This window comes from Equus przewalskii, unplaced genomic scaffold (assembly GCF_037783145.1).
Source record: "Equus przewalskii isolate Varuska unplaced genomic scaffold, EquPr2 ChrUn-10, whole genome shotgun sequence".
In the NCBI taxonomy this organism is placed as follows: domain Eukaryota; kingdom Metazoa; phylum Chordata; class Mammalia; order Perissodactyla; family Equidae; genus Equus; species Equus przewalskii.
In genome coordinates, this window is record NW_027228747.1 from 123,933 (window position 1) to 144,010 (window position 20,078).

The 20,078-nt window shown below is 54.6% G+C and overlaps 2 protein-coding genes and 1 long non-coding RNA gene across 10 annotated transcripts; 1 reads left to right on the plus strand and 2 right to left on the minus strand.

Annotated features, from left to right (window-relative positions):
• Positions 1–54: 54 nt before the first annotated feature.
• On the minus strand, positions 55–9,321 carry RUSC1 (RUN and SH3 domain containing 1). Of its 6 annotated transcripts, none has more exons than XM_070607347.1 (11): positions 9,164–9,302; positions 6,974–8,425; positions 6,286–6,696; positions 5,156–5,254; positions 4,945–5,021; positions 4,662–4,836; positions 4,471–4,576; positions 4,233–4,279; positions 3,050–3,599; positions 2,304–2,432; positions 55–789 (listed from the first exon to the last, which is right to left on the minus strand). In XM_070607347.1, exons 2-11 carry the CDS (start codon positions 8,337–8,339, stop codon positions 621–623), a joined length of 3,129 nt encoding a protein of 1,042 aa, XP_070463448.1. In that variant the 5' UTR covers positions 8,340–8,425; positions 9,164–9,302; the 3' UTR covers positions 55–620. The 6 variants fall into 6 exon arrangements, with proteins under 6 accessions (XP_070463448.1, XP_070463447.1, XP_070463450.1 ...); XM_070607346.1 differs by having other exon boundaries at positions 4,939–5,021; XM_070607349.1 differs by lacking the exon at positions 6,286–6,696 and having other exon boundaries at positions 9,164–9,321.
• LOC139081478 (uncharacterized) lies at positions 6,253–10,765 on the plus strand. The gene is made up of 3 exons (XR_011536595.1): positions 6,253–6,342; positions 9,369–9,527; positions 10,233–10,765. It is a non-coding gene; the product is annotated as an uncharacterized lncRNA (long non-coding RNA).
• On the minus strand, positions 9,524–19,351 carry FDPS (farnesyl diphosphate synthase). Of its 3 annotated transcripts, XM_008523071.2 has the most exons (11): positions 19,054–19,220; positions 17,974–18,189; positions 17,736–17,898; positions 16,299–16,439; positions 12,570–12,650; positions 12,299–12,421; positions 11,832–11,920; positions 11,673–11,745; positions 10,497–10,574; positions 10,258–10,392; positions 9,524–9,778 (listed from the first exon to the last, which is right to left on the minus strand). In XM_008523071.2, the coding sequence occupies exons 2-11, from the start codon at positions 18,150–18,152 to the stop codon at positions 9,578–9,580; spliced, it is 1,263 nt and encodes a 420-aa protein (XP_008521293.1). In that variant the 5' UTR covers positions 18,153–18,189; positions 19,054–19,220; the 3' UTR covers positions 9,524–9,577. The 3 variants fall into 3 exon arrangements, with proteins under 3 accessions (XP_008521293.1, XP_008521294.1, XP_008521295.1); XM_008523072.2 differs by lacking the exon at positions 17,974–18,189 and having other exon boundaries at positions 19,054–19,351; XM_008523073.2 differs by lacking the exon at positions 17,974–18,189 and having other exon boundaries at positions 17,736–17,877; positions 19,054–19,265.
• Positions 19,352–20,078: the final 727 nt, after the last annotated feature.

A 20,078-nucleotide genomic window follows, 5' to 3' on the forward strand; every position in this document is an offset into this window, starting at 1 on the left:
TCCTCCCCTCCCCCACAGCCTAGGTCCTGAAACTGACAGTGACACACACACACATTCAACTCCCACACTTTATTGGGACAAAGGAGGAAGGAGGCAGACCAACACCACTGGCCCACCCACCAGGGGTGTCCAGACTTCAGCACCTAGTACAGCATGAATACATAATAAATACAGGCAACGTGGGATGGGTGGAGTGGGGGAAGATTCCATACACAGGAAGGAGACTAGAGGCCCTTCCAGTCTTGGGGACTGAGGCATACACTGTACTGGCACAGTCCACTTAGAGATGAAAAAGGTAGAAGGGGGCTAGATTTCCATTTTGCAGATAGGAAGGGAGACAGTCTCTTATACAAATGGGAGTGAGGAAAGAGAGTGCATGGAGGGAAACTCCTTTTTATATACTTGGAAGAAGAGCAGAGTTCACCTTACAGATGGGCGTGGGAGGGAAACAGAAAGTTTATTTCACATACTAGCAGAAATTGACGTGAGAGGAAAGTGTCATTTTGCAGACAAGGAAAATGCTTCCAGGATGATCAGTTTACACGGGTTAGTGTTCACAGGCCATTCCATTCCCAGATGACAGAAGGGAGAGATATGCAGGAAAGGAAAAGATCCTAGGCCTAGAGAACAAGAGAGGTATACCCGACAGGCACCAGTCCCTCCACTCCATCCCGCTCACAGCGGAGCCAGTCCTCATCCACAGTGGTAATAACTCGCAGCACTTGCCCACGCCGAAAGCTTAGCTGGTCGGGTCCTGCAGCTGTGTGGTCACAGAGAGCACGGACTGCCCTGTGGGGAGCCAGAGGGAGATGTTAGGGTAAAGTGAAGTGGGGGTGCCCAGCCGTCCCCAGGCCTCACTTTCCCACTGTGTGAAGCATCCCTTTTGGTTCAGCTCAGTGAACACCGGGCTCTGGAAGAGATGCGGGGACCATCTATCAACATGTTGATTTCATCTGGGGCCCCAGCCCTCTCCTGGGCTCCAAACTCACTCTTCAGCTGCTTATTTGACACGATTTGCACTTCTCTGATGCTTCAGATTCGACACATGCAAACTAAATGACTCATCTTAACCCTCCAAAGCCTCTGTCTCCCCTATAGTAGTAAACAGCACCACCTTCCACCCATTTGCTCCTGGTAAAAACCAGGGTGTCTCACTCTTCACATCCAATCAATCAGCAAAACTTGTTTGGTGTTCATATCTCCCACTACTCCATCTATCTCTCTTCAACACCCACTGCCACCATCCTAGTTTAGATCTCCATCCTCTCTCTCTGGACCACTGCATATAATCCAACTGGTCTCCCTGAATCTCTCTTAGCCTCTCTCCCTAGCTGCATTCTCCACACAGCAGTCAGAGATCCTTCTAAAACACAAGCAAGAATGACTGCAGGCTTAAGACTCTTTAATGGCTCCCACTGCCTCAGAGTGAAGTCCAGGTTCCTTCACTGGCCTACAGCCAGTGAAGCCTCCAGCCTCCCCATCACTGCTGCCAGCATCGTCCACTGCAGCCACTGCCAATCATGTACCCAGAGTTCCTAACTTACTACATTTGGGCCTCACTGCCTTTGCAGACTGTTCCTTGGGCCAGAGACACATCCCACACCATCACTGGGCCTTCCCTGAGTCCCCAAACCTGAGAAGAAGCCCTGTCTGTATGGCCCAAAAGGACTCACTCTTCTTTTCCTAGTCTTTACCGTACAGAATTGTAACTGTTGATTTATTCACTGGGATCTCCACTCGGCTACAAATTCCTCGAGGGCAGGGACTCCAATATGTTTACCTTTGCATTCCCTCCCCTAGCAGAATGCTTGGCACATAGTAAGCATAAGCACTTACAAAATATTGCTGAATGAATGAAAAATCAAGAAGTCTCATTCAGTGGACTGAGAAAACCCAAAGGAAGCCCCTGGTGGCAAATTAGAAGACCCCACTAAAGGGAAGTACAATCCCTCAGTGGACACACCTCGGCACACCCATGTACACACACAGTAATAAAAGTTACCACTAAACGGGCATGTACTTATGTGCCAAATGCCTTTATAGAACTATCTTTAGTCTTCACAACAACCATAACAAAGGTGTAAATTATCTTCTTTTTACAGAGAAAGAAACTAAGACCCAGAGAAATTAGTGTCACATCAATAAAAAGCAAAGATGCAATGCAGGCTAAGCACTGTCTGACTTTAGAGCCCAAGGCCTTTACACTACCTCCCATCCACTCTGCAAAGACAGAAATACACACACACACATAGAAAACGTAACACACACATGCACACCAGTGCAAGCTCCCCAATCCTCCTGACCTGTGGGTCTGCACCATGCTGGGTGCTGAGGCCTCAAGCTCTTCAGGAGATGAGGGAGTCTCGGGAGGTGCCCCCCGCTTCACCAGAGCCAATACACTCACTGTCGGGGGCAGCCAGCTGGATGGTCTCCTGGAAGAAAGGATGAAGGGTCACAGAGATCACCCCACCTCCAGAAAAAGAGCCCAAGAACTCAGGGCTTTGAAGGGAGGAAGAGGCTGAGGGGCCTGACTGTGGTTCAAAAGAGGTAAGGAGTTGGTCACCACTGAGGACAGAGTGGCAGTCGTGGGACACACGACAGAGTGGCAGTCGTGGGACACACGTGCTTTTAGGGTTATTAGGGAGGTGGCAACAACAAAGGTCTACAACACCAAAAATTACAAAGGGACCTATGGAACCAGCAGGCTCAGAGAGATCCAGAGGCTTGCTAGAGAGTACCTGAGCCATTAAAGAGCCACCAATGGTCAAACCCTAGAGCACGGGTCAGCAAATTTTTTCCTTTTTCTGAAGAGCCAGATAGTAAATATTTTTGGCTTTGAGGGTCAAGAGGCAATATGCAGAACACTATGTACGTACTTATATAAGCATTATAACATAACCTTACTTAAGAAAGTAACCATTTTTAGCTCCCGGCTGTAGAAAAACAGACTGCCTCTGCTAAAGAATCACTATAGATTTGAAATTGGGGTGACCGGGGACTCTTGAGATGGGGTCAGAGGTCATGGAGGGGGGACAAGGTACCCTATTACCTGGACTTTGGGGCTCCGCTCTCAGTTTCTGTGAGGCCCCCAGGCACTCCAAACAGTCTCCCCAGCCATATGCCTCTGCCTGGCGCCGCTTCCTCCGCGGGCAGGGATCTCTCCTGTGCACCCTCAGCTGCAGTCCCATGACGCCTGGATCCCCACCGGGGAAGAGGGAAGCCCTCGGTGCCCCCAGAGGCGTAGACCCGGGAGGCCTGGGTCAGCTGCTTCCACCAGCTGCCTTGTGTAGGAGGGCTTGAGGAGGCTGAAGGGCCTGGAGGAGTCTCCCCAGAAGCCCCCCGAAGGCTCTGGGCCAGCCGACCCCCCCAGTGCAGCATGGCTTGCATAGTCTGCTGCAGGGCTGGAGGCGAGGTGTGGGGGGCAGGGGCCTGAGGCGGGCCCAGGGGCAGGTGGTGGTGGTGCTCAAAGAGTAGGTCCAGGTGGAAGGTGAGCACCGACAATGGCTGCAGCAGGAGCAGCAGCTCCGTGGACAGGGAGGGGCAGCCACTCCGGGCCAGAGAGAAGAATCCGGTGGGCAGGTACAGGAGGGACAGCAGGCCTGGGAAAGAGCAGGCTAACATGAGCCCCAGCCGGGCCTAGTCCCAGAGGACCCTCTGCATCAGCCTACCAGTCAACAAACTTTCAGGCCTCATTCTATGCCAGGCATTGGAGCAGAGAGAGAAGGGGACGTGATGGGGTCCAGGGCTGACACATCCCTGCCTATGTGGAACCACAGCCTAGAGAAGGAGACGCCCGCAGAACACGTGGTGACAAAAAACTGAGTAACAGAAAGGAGGATATGAGGGCTATCGGAGCAAAATGGGGGGTGGGTGTTAGCCTAGTCAGAAGGTGGAAAGGTAATGAGAAGGCAGGAGAGACAGCAAAAGTTGGGCCCTGAGGCAGGAAAAACTGGAAAGGAAGACTGTGGCAGAACCAGGGAAATCCCCAGACCTGGAGACAGGGGAAGAAGGCAGAGGCCAGACAACCAAGACTTGGGAGGTTACTGTGAGAATTTGGGTCTCTCCTCCTATGGGCAATGGGACTCCTTGAAAGAGTTTTAAGAAGGAGAGTAATAAGATCGTAGATCAGGATTAAGATCATTCTGGCATCAGTGGGAAGCAACAGAAGAGATCCCTTTTCCTCCCTCCCTCAGAGCCTAGCAACCCCATCCTCTCCCACTTGAGCCTCTGACCTGCATCTTCCTGGAGACTGGAAAACCACAGCTCCAACTGCTTAGTGCTGGGGGAGAAAGGAGGAAACAGAAGTTCAGGGCGGTGAAGACTCCAGGCGCCTCTGCCTGGGGGACGGGAGATGAGATTGGAAGTGGGGAAGCTTTCTCTGGGAACATGGGGCACCACGACTGTGTCCCACCCACGACACCCCTGTGGTCACCAGGCCGTGGGAGGGGCGCCAGAAAGAAAGCCACTTACTTGAGGAGGCCCAGGATGAAGGCGTGGAATCGACTACGGCTGCTGTTCAGTGGCGCCAGAAGGCTGATCTGACTATACAGGGTTCCCAGGGAACGGGTGCCGGAGCCTGAGGACACGGGCACCGTCAGCCAGGCCCCAGCCCTGTGCCAGTCCCCACCCTCCACCCCCAGTCCCACACTCTCCCCCTTCACCTGGCTTCACGGAGGCCTCCACCACACTCCAGGGGCTGCTCCTGCGCTGTCCAGTGATGAGGTCCTTCCGGAAAGGCTTCAGCCCATCGGCCACCAGGGCATGGAGGGCCGGACAGAGAGTGGTCAGCACCAGGTGCCCCACATCTGGGCTCAGCCGGCTATCCCCCAACTGGGCCTGGAGGCAGCACAGTGGGCATGGGTCCACAGATACCTCCAATGTTCCTGTGCCCCCAGAGCCACATTCATCCCCTCACCCCCAACACCCTCCCCACGACACCTTCACCTTCTGAACCAAGTTCCGGGCGGCCCCAAAGTGTGAGATGATTTTATCCACTGAGGCGCTGACAGCTATCAGGAGACCTGGGAGGGGAAGGGAAGCGGCATCAAAGCGCCCTGCCTCTCCCTGGGCATACCCAGTTTGACCCTGAGAGAGGAGGGTCGAAGTGAGGGGCAGTTGATTCAGAAGTCAGGGCTCAAGAGTCCGGGCGTCCTACCTTTTTTCTGCTCCTGCAGCTGGCCAGTTCCACTCTGGGCTTCTGCCATCCACAGTCGCTGGGCCCCGGGGACACCGGCGAACGACCAGGAACTACGCACTGGGGTAAGGAAAGAAGAACGCGGTGACACTTACTAAGGGTTACCCCGAGGGCTCTGGCTTCCGCACAGGTCATCTCCTGCGGGTCTGCAGCGCCCCTGCCGCTGAGGAGTCTTGGCAGCGGGGGCACAGGGCTGGATGGAGCATGGGGCTGCTAGAACGACGCCCCAGAGTGAAATCCTACACACATCCCAGCACTCGCCGCCCCTCTCCCTGTCCTTCCTCCTTTTCATTTCCCTTCCTCGGGGCCCAGCTCCCACCTCCTCGATCCCGGAAGCCCCGGAGCGGGATAGCCGCATTCACCTCCCGCCCGCCCCGCTGGGGCCTGTAGGGCGGGAGATGACAGGGCGAGGGAAGGGAGGGGCAGCCTTGCGCCCGCCCACAGAAACCCGGGGAGCACGTGGGGAGCCAGGACCAATGGAAAGACGGACAGACGGGAATGGGAGGAGAGACGGAGGGAGAGGAGACCCAAGGATTGGGAGGCTGGAAGGCGCCGGAAAGGGGAAACCCAGGTCCCGCGCCAGCATCTCAACGGAGGGCGCCCCCTGCAGCCCACGTGGGGCTGGCCTCGTGGGGAAGGCATGACCAGAACCTCTTCAGCCAATGAGCTCAGGGAGCTTCACCCTCCACCCAAATGAGCAAGGTGGGGGTCAGGCTCGAACCGCATTGGCCAGGGCACTCCACAGAGGGTGTGACCCAAGGTCCCTAACAGTGGACATGCTGGGACTCCCTTAAACTGTGTGTGGAAGCCTGATAAGCCCGCGTCCACTACGCCTGGGCCTCGAGGGAGGGGGACCGGGCCACGCAGCGGGGAGAGCAGCAACCTTCCCCAGCACCGGGAGCAGGGCCAAACTCCCCAGTACCAATGAACTCGCTTGGCATCTGCCCAGGTTGAAGGGCGGGGCCAAGCAGGGTAACCCGGGGGGAAAAAAACTAAAGCGGAGGTCTGGGCGAGGATGGGTGGGGCTCTACAGTGGGTGGGGCGGCCCCGCCTGAGGCGTGGCCTGCGGGGCTTGCCCGGGTCCGTCTTACGTAGCCTGGGCGGAGGCGGTGGGCTCCTGGTCCAGCGAGGGGCCTTCGGCGGACGAGGTGGCGGTGGCAGCGGGGGGGCGGGTACCTGGCGGGGTGGGGGAGCCGCGGCGGGGAAGGTGCTACTTCTGGGAAAGAGCGGGGACAGCAGCAGTGCCAGCTCAGGGCTGGCCAGGCAGGGCAGCGCCCCCCGAGCCGGAGGCGAATAGGCTCCCACCGGGGACAGGCGGGCAGGCAGCAGCTGCTCCTCTGGGGAACTCGGCGCCCCCAGCAGCCGCAGCCCGGGGCCAGGCCACCCGGCCAGAGGCGCCAGGAGCAGAGACCCAGCTGCGCCAGCGCCCCCACCCTCCAACAGGGGGCGCCCGTCGGCCGAGAACCGGAAAACCAGGGGCCGAGGGAGCAGGAGGGGACTGGCTGCAGGCGGGATTGGCAGGGCAGGTGCGGAGGGGAAGGAAGGCAGCGGGACAGGCAGCCAGGCAAGGAGGGGCGGGAGAAAGAGGGAGCAAAGAGTTAGTCCTGTAACCCAATAACCCACCCAGTTTCCCTTTCCCGGAGCGCTCCCTGGTAGAACGGGACGGGGAGGATGGGTGACACAGAATGGAGGGGAGACAGGGGGCTGGGTTGGAAGCTTTGGAGGCGTGGGCGAGGCTGAAGCCCAGCCCTCCTCCCGCTTCGTCCTGCGGCCTCTTACCCTCAAGGCCGGCCTGCGCGCCGGGCTCCTCCGGCTCCTTCGCGGCTGGGGCCTCCTCGCCAGCCGTGGGGCTGCCCGCCCTGCCCTCCTCGGGCTGCCCCTCCGCTATGGGCTGCAGCCCAGGTCGGTTCTTCTTCCTCCGAGGAGGAACAGGTGGGGGTGGGGGCCGGGGTGGGACCAAGGCCCAGCCAGCTGGGGGGTCTCGGGGCGGGACTGGCGGGGGCGGGGCCCGGCTTCGGGACCGGAGTTCCTTGAAGGTGGTGACTTCCCGGGGAGGCGCCGGGGAGCCGCCCAGCGACCCGATGGGGGGCAGCTCAGTGTCGGGCGAGAAGACTATGAGCCAGTCACTGCGGTCTTTCTTGGCCTGCGGCACGGGGGGCAGCCCCAGGCCCCGCTTGCGCTTCTGGGCCAGCTCGTGGAAGGACGTGATTGTCCGGTGGGGCACCGGCTCCTCGCTGACGTCACTTCTCCATCCCCCATCAATTTTCCCTGCATCTGTTTTCGAGCCAGAATCAATTATTCCTGTGAAGGTTTTCCTACCGGTGTCGAGTTTTCCAGGTTCAGTTGTCCAGCTAGAGTTAGTACTTCCATTAATTTTCCAACCAGAGTTATTGTTCTCAGTGATTTTCCAGGCAGCTTCAGTTTTCTCTGTGTCAATTTTCCAAATGGGGTTGATTTTCCAACTGGGTTCGGTTTTCCCAGTATCGATTTTCCCGTCATCGGCTTCCGGGAGCTCGGAGGTAGGGAGGTCCTGCTCGCCACCCTCGTCCTCTTCCTCCAGCCCTGGGGAAGGGAGGTCCTGGCAGGTGGTCAGGGCGTTGCAGTTGGAGTCCAGGCAAGGGTCCGGTGGGGAGGAAGCTCCAGAGCAGGAATCAGGAGAGCAACAGAAGCTGTCGGGGGAGCAAGCGCCAGGGCCTGCAGAACCCAGTGGGGAGCCCTGCTCCAGGGGGATGATGCTGGGCTGAGGGTGGACATCCTCGACGCCAGGGAGGTCCCGCGAGTAGACTGAGATGGGAGACTCATCAGGACTAAGATCTGAGCAGGAGCTGAGAGAGGAAGAGCAGCCCGGGTCCGAGGGAGAGGCAGCCCCTTCTTCCTCCTGTGCTGGGTCCTGTCGGTTTTCTAGGCCTGGCCCGTGCTCCTGGCAGCATCGGCAGGGCACGGCTGGGCTGTTGGAATTGGCATCTACCAGGGTCCCGCTGCAGGGGCCCCGGCTCTCCTTGCCCCCAGTGTCCCCTGGGGGAGGGGATGTGCTCAAGGGCCCCTCCCGTAGCTCGGGACGACGAGACAAGTGCAGGCCCAGAGAGACGTGCTGGAGGTGGATGTGGTTGAGGTTGCAGAGTAAAGCCCTCTGAGGGGACAGCATGGTGCCGGCGACGACGGGATGACCTCTAGAGAATCAGGAGGATTGGGCCTCTCACATCCGCTTACCTGGCAACCGCAGATTCAGACCTAGAAGACAGGGATGGTGAAACCCAGCCAGTGAGGGAGCGGGCTGCGGGAAGGACACCGAGGTGACTGACGGCTGGAGCAGGCCTGGAAAGGCGCTGCTGCTTTGAACAGTATTTAAATGAGATGCAAATAGCTATAGACTGGCCATTAGTTTCCACTGCAGTGTTTGCAGGTGGAGTCGAACGTAACCCCCCGGGAATGGGGCGGGGAGGGTCAGAGAATGCGGCTGCGCTCTGGATCTCTGTGGAGGTGCGGGGGCTTGAAAAAGGATGGGGCCCACAATAGACCCCCCACCCCGCGCACACCCAGTCCTCACTGCCGCAATCTGGCCCTGCCCCCTAGCCTGCCCCTCATCCCAGACGAAAGGGACAAGGGAGGTCCCGCCCAGATGCTCTGAAAAGGGGGAGTGAGGGAGGAGGCTCGTCTGGCTGGTTAATACTTGAAAGGGGCGGGCGTGGGAGGAAGGACAGGGCAGCGGTCAGCATGTCAACTCCGCATCGCAGGCCGGCCCGCACAGACCCCACACAAACCCTGTCGGGCTCCAACCTACAGCCGTGGTGCACCTTCATCCTGCTCGGAACCTATCTGGATATCAGAGTCTATCCATTCTCTCCGCACTGTCTCTATCATCCAGCCACCACCCCACCCCTTCTCTATTCATCTTTACTGCTCCTTCTCCTGCCCCACCCCGCGTGCCCGGATCCATCCACCCACACCCCCGGCCCGAGCCCTCCTCACCAGGGTTCTCTAGCAACCGCTCCCCTGCGTTGGGCTCCTCCGCGGCTCTCACGGTCCCCGCCCGGCCCGCAGACTGGAGGGGAGGGGCGCTAGGACAACCGGCCAGCCCGCTAGCTCTGCGCAGCCGCTCCCATTCACGCATGGGCGTGGCGTGGCTCAGACCCAGCCCCCAGCGCTTGACGTCTTGCATGTGTCGCCCTCCTAGGCCTCCCTCGCAGCTTTTGATATGTCCAAAGCTTTTGGCCCCAGGGGTCCTGAAGCCAAGCCCACAGTCCCGGCTTCCGTGCATCCACCCTCCCACCTTGCCCATTCAGGAGAGAGCTGCGCCCCAGGCTGGCACAAACAGGAACAGAACCACAAGAAGGTTAGACAATTTATTGAGAACCTCCCCTCCCCGCCCTCGCAGTCTCTAGGTCACTTTTTCCGCTTGTAGATCTTCTGTGCTAGCCCCAGGAAGATGGCTGCGGGCAGGGGCGTAGCGTACTGCTCGATGAGCCCCATAAGGCGGCTGTAACTGTCTTCCTCATACTGCAGGAACACAGCCGGCAGGTTCAGCTCCTCATATAGTGCCTTCACCCGCGCAACCTTCTCGGCCTCCTTCTGCCCATAATTCTCCTGGAAGGGATTGGAGGCAGGAAAATAGGCTTAGCCTTCCCCCAGTACCACCAGGTTCGCTCCACTCCCCTCATCCATATATTCCAGGACGTCTCCAACATCATTTACTCCATTCTTGACTCCACTTTCAAGTCTCTGAGTGTCTAAGATCTTAAACTTCCCCTTCCCCATCCCAAATGCTCAAATACTGGCTCAGGCCTCAGCTTCCTTTGCCCCAGGGTTTCTCACCCTTGGCACTACTGAAATTTGGGGCCCGGTACTTGTGAGAAGCTGTTCTGTGCACTGTAAGATGTGTGGCAGCATCCCTGGCCTCTACCCACTAGAGAGATACCTGTAGCACATGCATACACATCAACTTAAGACAACAAAAAAATGTCTGCTGACGTTGCCAAATGCCCCAGGTTGCAAAATCGCCCCCCTTGAGGACCACTGCTCTCCTTTTCTCTCCGCTCAGGGGTCCACAGCCCTCTCTCAGGCACCTGCAGGATCTGGCGCTGTTCTGGAGAGGCCCGTTGCAGACACTGAACCACCAGCCAGCTGCATTTGTTGTCTTGGATGTCAGTGCCAATCTTGCCCGTCACACTGGGGTCCCCAAAGAGATCAAGGTAATCGTCCTGAGTGGGGGGAGAGGAAGAAAAGGAATTCCTTGCAGAAGTCCCAAGGCAGGGAAGGAAGAAAGTTGGAGCCTGTCCTTTGCCAGTGCCTCAGGCCTTCCTACCTGAATCTGAAAGAACTCGCCCATCTCCAGCAGGATCTTCTTGGCATTGGCATGCTCCTTCTCCCCATCAATGCCCGCCTACGGTGGAGAGGGGATTAATAAGCCAAACACCATGCCACAGCTAGAAGGACTCACAACTAAAATGTACAACTATGCACTGGAGGGATTTGGGGCAAAAAAGCAGAAAGAAAACAGAAGATTGGCAACAGTTGTTATCTCAAGCGCCAATCTTAAAAGAAAAAAAAATAAAAGCCAAACACCAGAGGTTGCTTCATCTTCCTGGCTGCCTTCCTCCCATGGAATCTTGCCCTACTACAGCCCCAAAATCTCTCGTCTGGGGCCGGCCCAGTGGCACAGCAGTTAAGTGCAGACATTCTGCTTGGGCAGCCCGGGGTTCACCAGTTCGGATCCCAGGTGCAGACATGGCACTGCTCAGAAAACCATGTTGTGGCAGGCGTCCCACATATAAAGTAGAGGAAGATGGGCGTGGATGTTAGCTCAGGGCCAGTCTTCCTCAGCAAAAAGAGGAGGATTGGCAGCAGATGTTAGCTCAGGGCTAATCTTCCTCAAAAAAACCCGAAAAAACAAAAAAACACTCTTGTCTCCTTTCAGACATCCCTGGCTTCCCTGATGTAGGTGGTCCAACCTCTATCCCACTTGTTTTTACCTAGGCCGTCTGCGAGTCACAGCAGAGATGAATGCATCCTGCAGGCCCTCAGACTCTCTCTTCTCTCACGAGACTTAGGCCCTGCATCACTCTAATCCCTCCCCCTAATCTTTTCGCCATTTCCAACTTTTCTCAGGAGGAAAAGGGAACTTGGAGAAGCAAGGTCTGGGTAGGCTGTTCATCCAGGGCCTTCCAATCCAGTCTTCCCCCACTCGGCCTCAGTACCTCCTCTCTCCTCCTATCCACACTCAGATGGAGGATTTATTGTTCCCCCATGAGGGGCTGACCACTTCCATTTCACTTGCCTCGGTTAATTTTTACAGTAATCCTATGAGGTGGGGATTTTATCCTCATCTTACAGCTGAGGAAATAGACTCAGAGAGACTAACTTGCTCAAGGTCACACAACCACTCAGTGGGGGCACAAGATTGTCCAAAGCTGTCTGCTCTGTGCCTTTCTGTCCAAACGCCCACATCAGCCGGCAGCAAGGGGTGGGAAGGCTCACTCACCATGTACATGGCAGCAGCTACAGGAAGGTAGAAGGAATAGAAAGCTGTCTTGTACTTGACAATAGATTTGTACCTGAGCAGGAGAAGATAAACTCAGATGGGCGATGCCCACCCAGAGCCCTCCCTCACTGTCCAGATTTGGTTCCCACTGTTTCTCACCTCTTTTCCGTGAATCTGCCAAGATCCGTGTTGCCCTGGGGGGCTGTGATGAGGTCCAGGGTCTGTCCGATCTCAGTCTGATAGGAACTCTAAAGAGAGGAAGATGGCCCATGAGCTGGGCTTTCTCCAGGGCTGGGCAACTCTGAAATCCTGGGCCCCACAGCCCCCACCAGCTGACAAGTGGGCAGAGTCAGAAAGGCAGCAGGAGGGAGAGAGGGCCCCAAAACTCAGGTCCATATTCACACAGACACACAGTCCTTTATCACTCGTTCTTCCAATCACACAAGGACAGAGAAGCCCTTCTTGCCATGACCACCCCCCTTCCCAACACCCTTCCTCACTCTTTTCCCCTTCCAGGAAAACCTAGTTATCTCCTGTGCTCTGAAACCAGCTAGATGACAATGCTCTATGAAGGCCAAGGCTACTGTGGGCAGCCTCTGAACACTGAGCCCTGGTCTGCAACACACCTGCAGGAAGAGCTCGATCAGGTTGAGGTAATAGGGCTGCTCCCAGCAGTAGAATTTCAGCAGGCGGTAGATACATGCTTCCAGAAGCAGAGCATCGTTGATGGCATCCAAACCTATGCCTGGCTGTCAGGGACACAGACAAAAACAAGTAATCAATCTCTGGCCTAGACTCATACCAAGAACTGGTCACTCTGAACACCCCAATAGACCATATGGAACCACCTCCCTGTGGCTTGTTCCCATGCCCATTGCTACTTCCCCTCCACTTTACCTTCTGATACCAGCAGACCTGCCCGCGCCGGGTTAGGGATGAATCCATGATGTCGTCTGACACCAGGAAGAAAGCTTGTAGCTGGAGGAGAAGGAAGGACGGCATAAGACCGCAGAGCTCCTAGTTACTGTTCTTTCTACCAGTGACAGTGGCTGCTTTTGATAATCACTGAGCCGGGAAGGAAGGTGAAGATGGGGCGGCCGAGGACTTCTGCTCTGTGCCCTGGGCCTTTGGAAAGTTACATGATCTCTTCGGCTCAGGCTTCCCAACTACAAAATGGGACTAAAACTCTTGTTTTCAGAGTAAGAGACTACAACAGATCTGTGACATCACCAGACAAGCTGCCCTAGATAATCCTGGTACAGAGAGATGATGAAACGCCTTCACACACTGTTCTCTTCTCTTGCCAAAACCTTCAGTGAACGCTTCAAGTAAAATTTCTTCATGCAACTTGACTTTACATGACTTCTGAACAAAAGAAGGCTGTTCCCGTCCCTTCCTGGGCACTGCTTACTACACCCTCCAACGACCAGGAACAAAGCCCCACCTGGGGGAGCTCATTTGGAGGTGCAGGTCTAATAGGATGCAACAGAAGTCTGACCTGTGGTAACTTTCACCCAGGGGTCTTAAACATCTTTAAACACTTTTTTTTTCCTTCTAGTTCTGCTATGTGGGAGGCTGCCTCAGCATGGCCTGATGAGAGGTGCTAGGTCGGTGCCCAGGATCCCAACCGGCAAAACCCTGGGCCTCTAAAGCAGAGCGCGCGAACCCAGCCACTCAGCCACAGAGCCGGACCCCCTAAACACTCTTAACATCAGCAAAGGGCTTACTGTTCTGAGTGCCAGCCTACTTGAAGCCACCTGACCGTGTTGGTTTTCCCTCTAAGCCGTGAACACCTTGGAGTTTGAGTTTGGATATGTTTGCCTCTTGGCATTCCCACAGCCTCGCACATGCTGGTCTCAGAGTGGGTGTGTCATAAACGCTTGCCTAATAAGTAAAGAAAAACACTGTAATGTCCCCCACCATACTTCTTGGAGTCAGGCTACACATTCTAGTTCCTTAAAACAGCTTTTCAAGACACGGTTTTTTAAAATCTTGTGTGTGTGCTCTTGTGGATCTGTATTGCTCAGAGTAAGCACCCAACAGTGCCCCTGGGCCCAGGAGTGGGCAGCGCGGAGAGCGCTATGGTGATCGGGGCTGTTGTCCCAGGCGAAGTTCTTGGGGAAGGAGGAGTCCATGTGCACCTTTCCCTCTGGCCGTGCCCGGCCCTGGGGTCTGGGCTCTCCACGCTGGAGGCACGTGTTTTATTTACATTGTGTTTATTTGTGGTGGCATGGCTCCCCTGAGGCTGCCAGTCTACTGCCTCTGAACCTGGACCAAGATTGTCTCCAAAGCGCACTCATTCTGTGGCCTCCCTCAATTTCCTCTGCCCTCCAGCATGGATTCTTAACCCAACTGCATTTTCTATTTGTTAGGGGAACTTTAAAAAAAAAATATCAAGGCCATTGGGGCTGGCCTGGTGGTGCAGTGGTTAAGTTCACATGCTCTGCTTCAGTGGCCCGGGGTTCGCTGGTTCAGATCCCAGGCTTGGACCTAGCACTGCTCATCAAGCCATGCTGTGGCAGGCATCCCACATATAAAGTAGAGGAAGATGGGCACAGATGTTAGTTCAGGGCCAGTCTTCCTCAGCAAAAAAGAGGAGGATTGGTGTCAGATGTTAGCTCAGGGCTAATCTTCCTCGGGAAAAAAAAAAAAATACCAAGGCCAAAGTCCATTCCAGATCAATTAAATGAGAAATCTACAGAGGTGTTTTTGGTGGGTTTTTTTTTTTTTCTGAGGAAGACTGGCCCTGAGCTAACATCTGTGCCCATCTTCCTCTGCTTGGTATGTGGGACGCCTACCATAGCATGGCTTGCCAAGCAGTGCCATGTCCACACCAGGGATCCAAACCGGTGAACCCCGGGCCGCTGAAGCAGAACGGGTGCACTTAACTGCTGCACCCCCAGGTCAGCCCCAACACTGGAGTTTTTTAAAAATAACTTTCCCAGTTATGTGCTATAGTGGGAAGTAATGGGAAATATACCACATTACCTATGTAGCATTCTTACGAAAATGTTTAGCCTGACTGTAATCATGAGGAAATAATCAGACAAATCCAGATTGGACTGTCAGCCACTCTACCAAACTGGCCGAAACTTAAAGAGTCAACTATGATGGAGGGACTATTCTGAATTAAAGATTGAAGAAAAGCTCACAAATACCATGCATCTTGATTGGATCCTGGATGTTAAAAACAATACCTATAATGCACATTTTGGGGAGCATTAGAAATATTTAAACACAGAATATATGTTAGATAATATTATTGTATCAATGTTAAACATCTTGGATGTTGCTATTGCCTGAAGGTATCCCCCCCAAATTCCTATGTTGAAATCCTGACCCTCAAAGATGATGGTATTAGGAGGTGGGGCCTTTGGGAGGGGCTTAAGTCATGAGAGTGGAACCCTCACGAATGGATTAGTGCCCTTATAAAAGAGACCCCACAGGGACCCCAAGCACCTTCCACCACAGGAGGATACAGCAAGAAGGTGCCAGCTATGAACCAGGAGGACGGCGCTCACCCGACCATGCTAGTGCCTCGATCTTGGGCTTCCCAGCCTCCAGAACTGTGAGAAATAAAAATGTTGTTGTTTATAAGCCACCCAGTCTGCAGTATTTTGTTGAAGGAGCCCGAACAGACTAAGACAGATGTGATAATGGTATTGTGGTTATAGACGCAAATGTCCTTATTTTAGGAGGTAAATGCTGAAATAGAAAAATAAGAGGTTGAAGGAGATGAGGCAGAAGTAGAAAGAAGATAGAAGCAGAAATTATAACAAAAGTCACCCAAGTAAAAACAATGGTGGGCAGCTCAAATGGCATCTTGGGGAAGTGAAAGCATTCCAGCCACATCTTAAAAAAAAAAATCACTCCTAGGTGAATGTAGGGTGCAGCTGGGTTAATAACAGCTGATTCTGCCAAGGGAAGTGTTGGCCTCTCCAGTTCTCATCGCCCTGGGCCTCACAGCTCTGCTCCTCTGCTCTGCCCTCATCCTCTGCCTTCCCTCCTAACTTGCTGCAGTGGCACTCCTCTCGCCCAGGGCTCTGTCCGTCAGTGATGCCATCGTCTCTTCACCTCGCTGAAGGCAAATCCCTCTTCTCTAGCCTCATCTCGCTTACCAGGCTCCAGACTGGAATTCCCAACACCCACGGGACAGACAGCTCTGCCTGCTTTGCCCAAACCAGGAATGCAGCATGGCTGACTCTGAGCTCGTCACATCCTCCCTTGAGCCAGCTGCCACTCTCCTCAGGACACCAGCCTCAGCATCACCCATCATTCACCAAGTCCTGAGCGTCTTCCCTTCTGGGCTCGTTGCCATCCTCCTCAGGGCCTGGCACCCCTCCCGGAACCCTGTCCCCCTGTCACTAACGAAGCCTTTAGGCCAAGCCCGCAGACCATACACCTTTAAGGGCCAAGTGAGCTGGGTACGGGAGACAAGGAGACTTGGGGACTGGAGCAAAGAAGAGAGAGACTCGATTCAACTTCAGGCAATTGTTGCTGCTTGGGAATCTGGACCCAGATCTAGCAATTTTCCAAGTGATGTTAGAAATCTGGGTATTTGTGTGAAATCTCTTCTTTGTTAAATTTAGGGGACTTCTTCTCCTGCCCTTCCCCCATCCCTCTCACCAGTTCCACACACCAGCCCACGGTCAGGGCCCGCTGGAGACTATCAGCATCCTGCTTCCTTGGCTCTACCAGCTCCCGGAACGCTATCAGCACCGTCAAACCCCGCTGGTACTTGCCTCCAATGGCATTGTACTCCAGGACCTGTGGGGCAAGGGCACAGCGACAGGGCATCAGGGTCTGCCAAGCTGCTACTCTGAGATTTCACCTCACCCTCTCCCACTTCCAACCATGACCTAACTTTGTCCTCCTCAACCTGACCCCTCCTCCAGGGAGCCTCTGGAACTGCTACTCTCTTGGCTTCTTCCCCTAAGTCCTGGAGCACAGCTTGAAGAGTTCCCCAGTCCCCAGGCTCTCTCCGCATTGTCTTCCTTGGTAAATTTAAAGGCTCTACACTAAAGATTAAAATCTGCTCCCAAGCCGGGACAGGGCTTGAACCTGGGGAAAACTCTGTATGCGCTGTGGGAACGGCTGGCACGTTCAGATCTCTCCATCTCAGGGTCCTGCCCCATCCCCACCACTCCTAGATTTCCCCTTCACCCATCCCTCATTTTCCAGCCACCTCCTCCCACCCACAGTTCAACCTATGTGCAAATGGAAAGCTTCTCTCACTGTATTAAAAACAAACCCTCTCCCCACCCTGCCCAGCCATGCTATGGAGTCAGCTCATATACAAAAGGAGGAAGATTGGCAGCAAATGTTAGCTCAGGGTAAAGCTTCCTCAGCAAAAAAAAAAAAAGACCAGCTCTTTCCGCACCCCCCGCCCCAAAGTTGGCCAGAGGAGAGCTTGGAGGGGATCCAGATTGGGTGACCCATCTCCCACTCCTCCTGCTGGGGCCTCTCATTTTGCCTTCTGCTGCCCCGCTCTCAATCAGATCTAATTCACTGGGAAGAGTTCCTTTTTGACCTCCATCCAAGTGTAAACAAACCTCTTCCTTTTCCTCGGTTCCCCTCAGACAAATAAGGCAGCATTTATAAAACAGAATTACTAGATACTCCAAAAGAATGAAAAAAATCAGGCAACTTAAGTTATCCCAGGATCAGCTCCTGTCCTAGGGCAGGAGTTTCTGCCGATGCACTAGCTTCACTCAGGCCCTCCTCAGACTGCCTTCCTCCCAGGCCGCACCTCATGATTTATGGACACCTAATTCCCTTTTCTTAACAAAATCAAAGACTTACTAGGTTCAAGGCCTTCACCCCCCGGAGGCCTCTACCCCCATGCAAAGCAGTCTGGATGGCCTAACAGAGCCACAGAGCAGGACTGACAGGCTGAGGAAGTATGCCTCCCAGGGCCCAACCCACCCAGAGCCAACCCAGCGTCACTCAGGTAAAAGCCGCCTCCCGCACCTGTTAAAAGTCCCCCAGAAGCCACAGCTGCACCCCACACATAGACAGAGTGACCAGAGAGAGATTCACTCTCTCAAGTTGCAAGTCCCTCACCTCCTTAAGCCGGGCAATAGCATCTCCTTTCTCTGGGTGCTCCATGTCATCCTCAGTCAGCACCTTGACAATCTGGGAGAAGTGCTGGATGAAATTCTGCTTTTCTTGAGCATAAACATCCAATTTCTGGTCTCCATTCATTCTGAGGGAGGAGTAAAGTGCTCTGAGAAGAGGGAGAACAAGTCAGAAACCTGACCAGCCGTTCCCCTCCCAAGACCCCTCACCCCACCACACTCACCGAGGCTCCTCTTTCCATGCTTGGCACCAGCAGCGGGCACCATGCCAGGCCCCCAGGACTGAGCACCAGTGCACCAGGGAGGGCCGCCGTAGGTGACCCAGCCCCCTCTCCCGGGGTGCCCAGCAGGGGACTGGCAGCAAGAAGACCCCCACAGATCTCAGCCAGCGGGACAGGGGCATCACGGGGGTGGTCTAGGGAGGGGGCACCAAGCACTCCCTGCAGGGGCAAGCATCACAGGCAGATGCATGGTGGCAGCCCCCCAGGTCACCCCCACCTCCCCAAACTTTTACCTCGGGCCCAGAAGGCCCCACCCTCTTCTAGGCTGAGCTTGAGGGCATTTACAGGAAGAAGAAGATGCAGGGAACAAAAAGCATTGCTGGGTGACTGAGACTCAACTGATTGCACTTAAAATAAGATGGCTAGAACTTAATGCCACCTAACTTCATCCTCCTCAACTGTCAACTCCTCCTCCAGGGAGCATCTGGAACTGCCACACTCTTGGCTTCTTCCCCCTAGTCCTGAAGCACAGCTAGATGTCCAGAATAAAGTACTTCAGGACTAGCGGCCGGGAGGACCCTTAAATCACCCTATTTTATAGAGGTCAAATTGAGGTTCTAGAAGTAGGAAGACACGTGGGTAGCGGCAGCACCAAATCAAGAACCCAGGTCTCCCCCGTAGGAGGGGAGAGGGGAAGGCAACCTCTGAGCTGCCCCAAGAAGAGGAAAAGAATAGGAGCCGAAACCCTTGGGTACCACGGACAGGCGTGGGGCTTTGGGACTGGGCGTCCCGAGCTTCACAGGGAGCGCAGACAATCCCGGAGCAACACTGGGCGGGTGGGGAGGGTTTGCAGCAGAAGAGCAAACTGGGGTCCTGGCATATTGTGGCTTCCAGGAAAGCACACGGCAGAGCTCGGGAGTTTCCGCACTCGGGAGTTTCTAGAGGGTCAGCTGTCCACTGACCCCCTAAAACGGGGGAATTCCGACGCAATAGACGGGGCCACCTGTGCCTCAAAGTATCGCTACAGAGGTAAGGCCAAGTCTCTAACCCCTGCCTCCATTCGCAGCCCGCCACCTCTCTCACCTGCTCCTTGCAGTCAATTCTTGCTCCGGGTTGTTGGCGGGGTGCTGCCAAAAGCCGTGCCACTTGTGCCGCGCTCAGCTCGCTGGGTCCAGTAGTTCTCAGTATCCCTCCATCGTAGGCTGAAATGCCTCATTAGACTACAATGCCCGACATAACACTGGGAGGGCAAAGAAAACGCAATCTAGCGTGGGCTGGCTGGGCCGAGACGAGCCTCGCTGATTGGCTGATTCCCATCGTATGAGGATGGTGCCCGGTAACGGACAACCAATGAAAGGGCTGCGCTCCGAGCAGAAAGCCTAGAAGAAGCGAGAGTGGGCGGAGGGTGGGGCTGGAACCAGCAGAGTGAGGGCTGGGCGTGTTCTCCATTCTCGTATTTTTACTACACACTTCAGTTTCCCTTATCTTCTTGTGCTGCTGAATGGGGTGTTAGTAAAAGCCCGGCGGGACCAGCTTTAGCCACTTATTGGTTCTCTAACTTAGGCAAATCATTTAACTTCTCGGATCCTCAGTTAACTTCCTTGAAACTGGCTTTCCTCGTCTGTTAAATGAGGATAAAACCATGAGACAATGTATATAAAGTGCTTTAAGGGCTCAAGAAAGATAAAACTCAGAACAGAAACTAGAAGCCTCAGGCCTACACACACAGAGCTTACGAGCCCACCATGGCTTGACCCCATCGACTCTTTCTCCATTAACCCTCCCAAAACCCAGTAGTAACTTGACCCATCTGGAAAGATGCCTGGAACTCCAAACCACCTAGGACATAAGTCGATTTTGTTTTTATGGAACAAAAATCATTGTGGGAAAATGCTCACTTTCACCACTACTTTTCAACGTTGTACTGGAAGTTCTAGTCAGAGCTATGAGACAAGGAAAAGAAATAAAAAACAGCCAAATTGGAAAAGAAGAAGTAAAAATATCTATATTTCACAGACGATATGACCCTATATATAGAAAATCCACAAGAAAGCTACTGGAGTTAATAAACTCGGCAAAGTTGCAGGGTACAAAAACCACATCCAAAA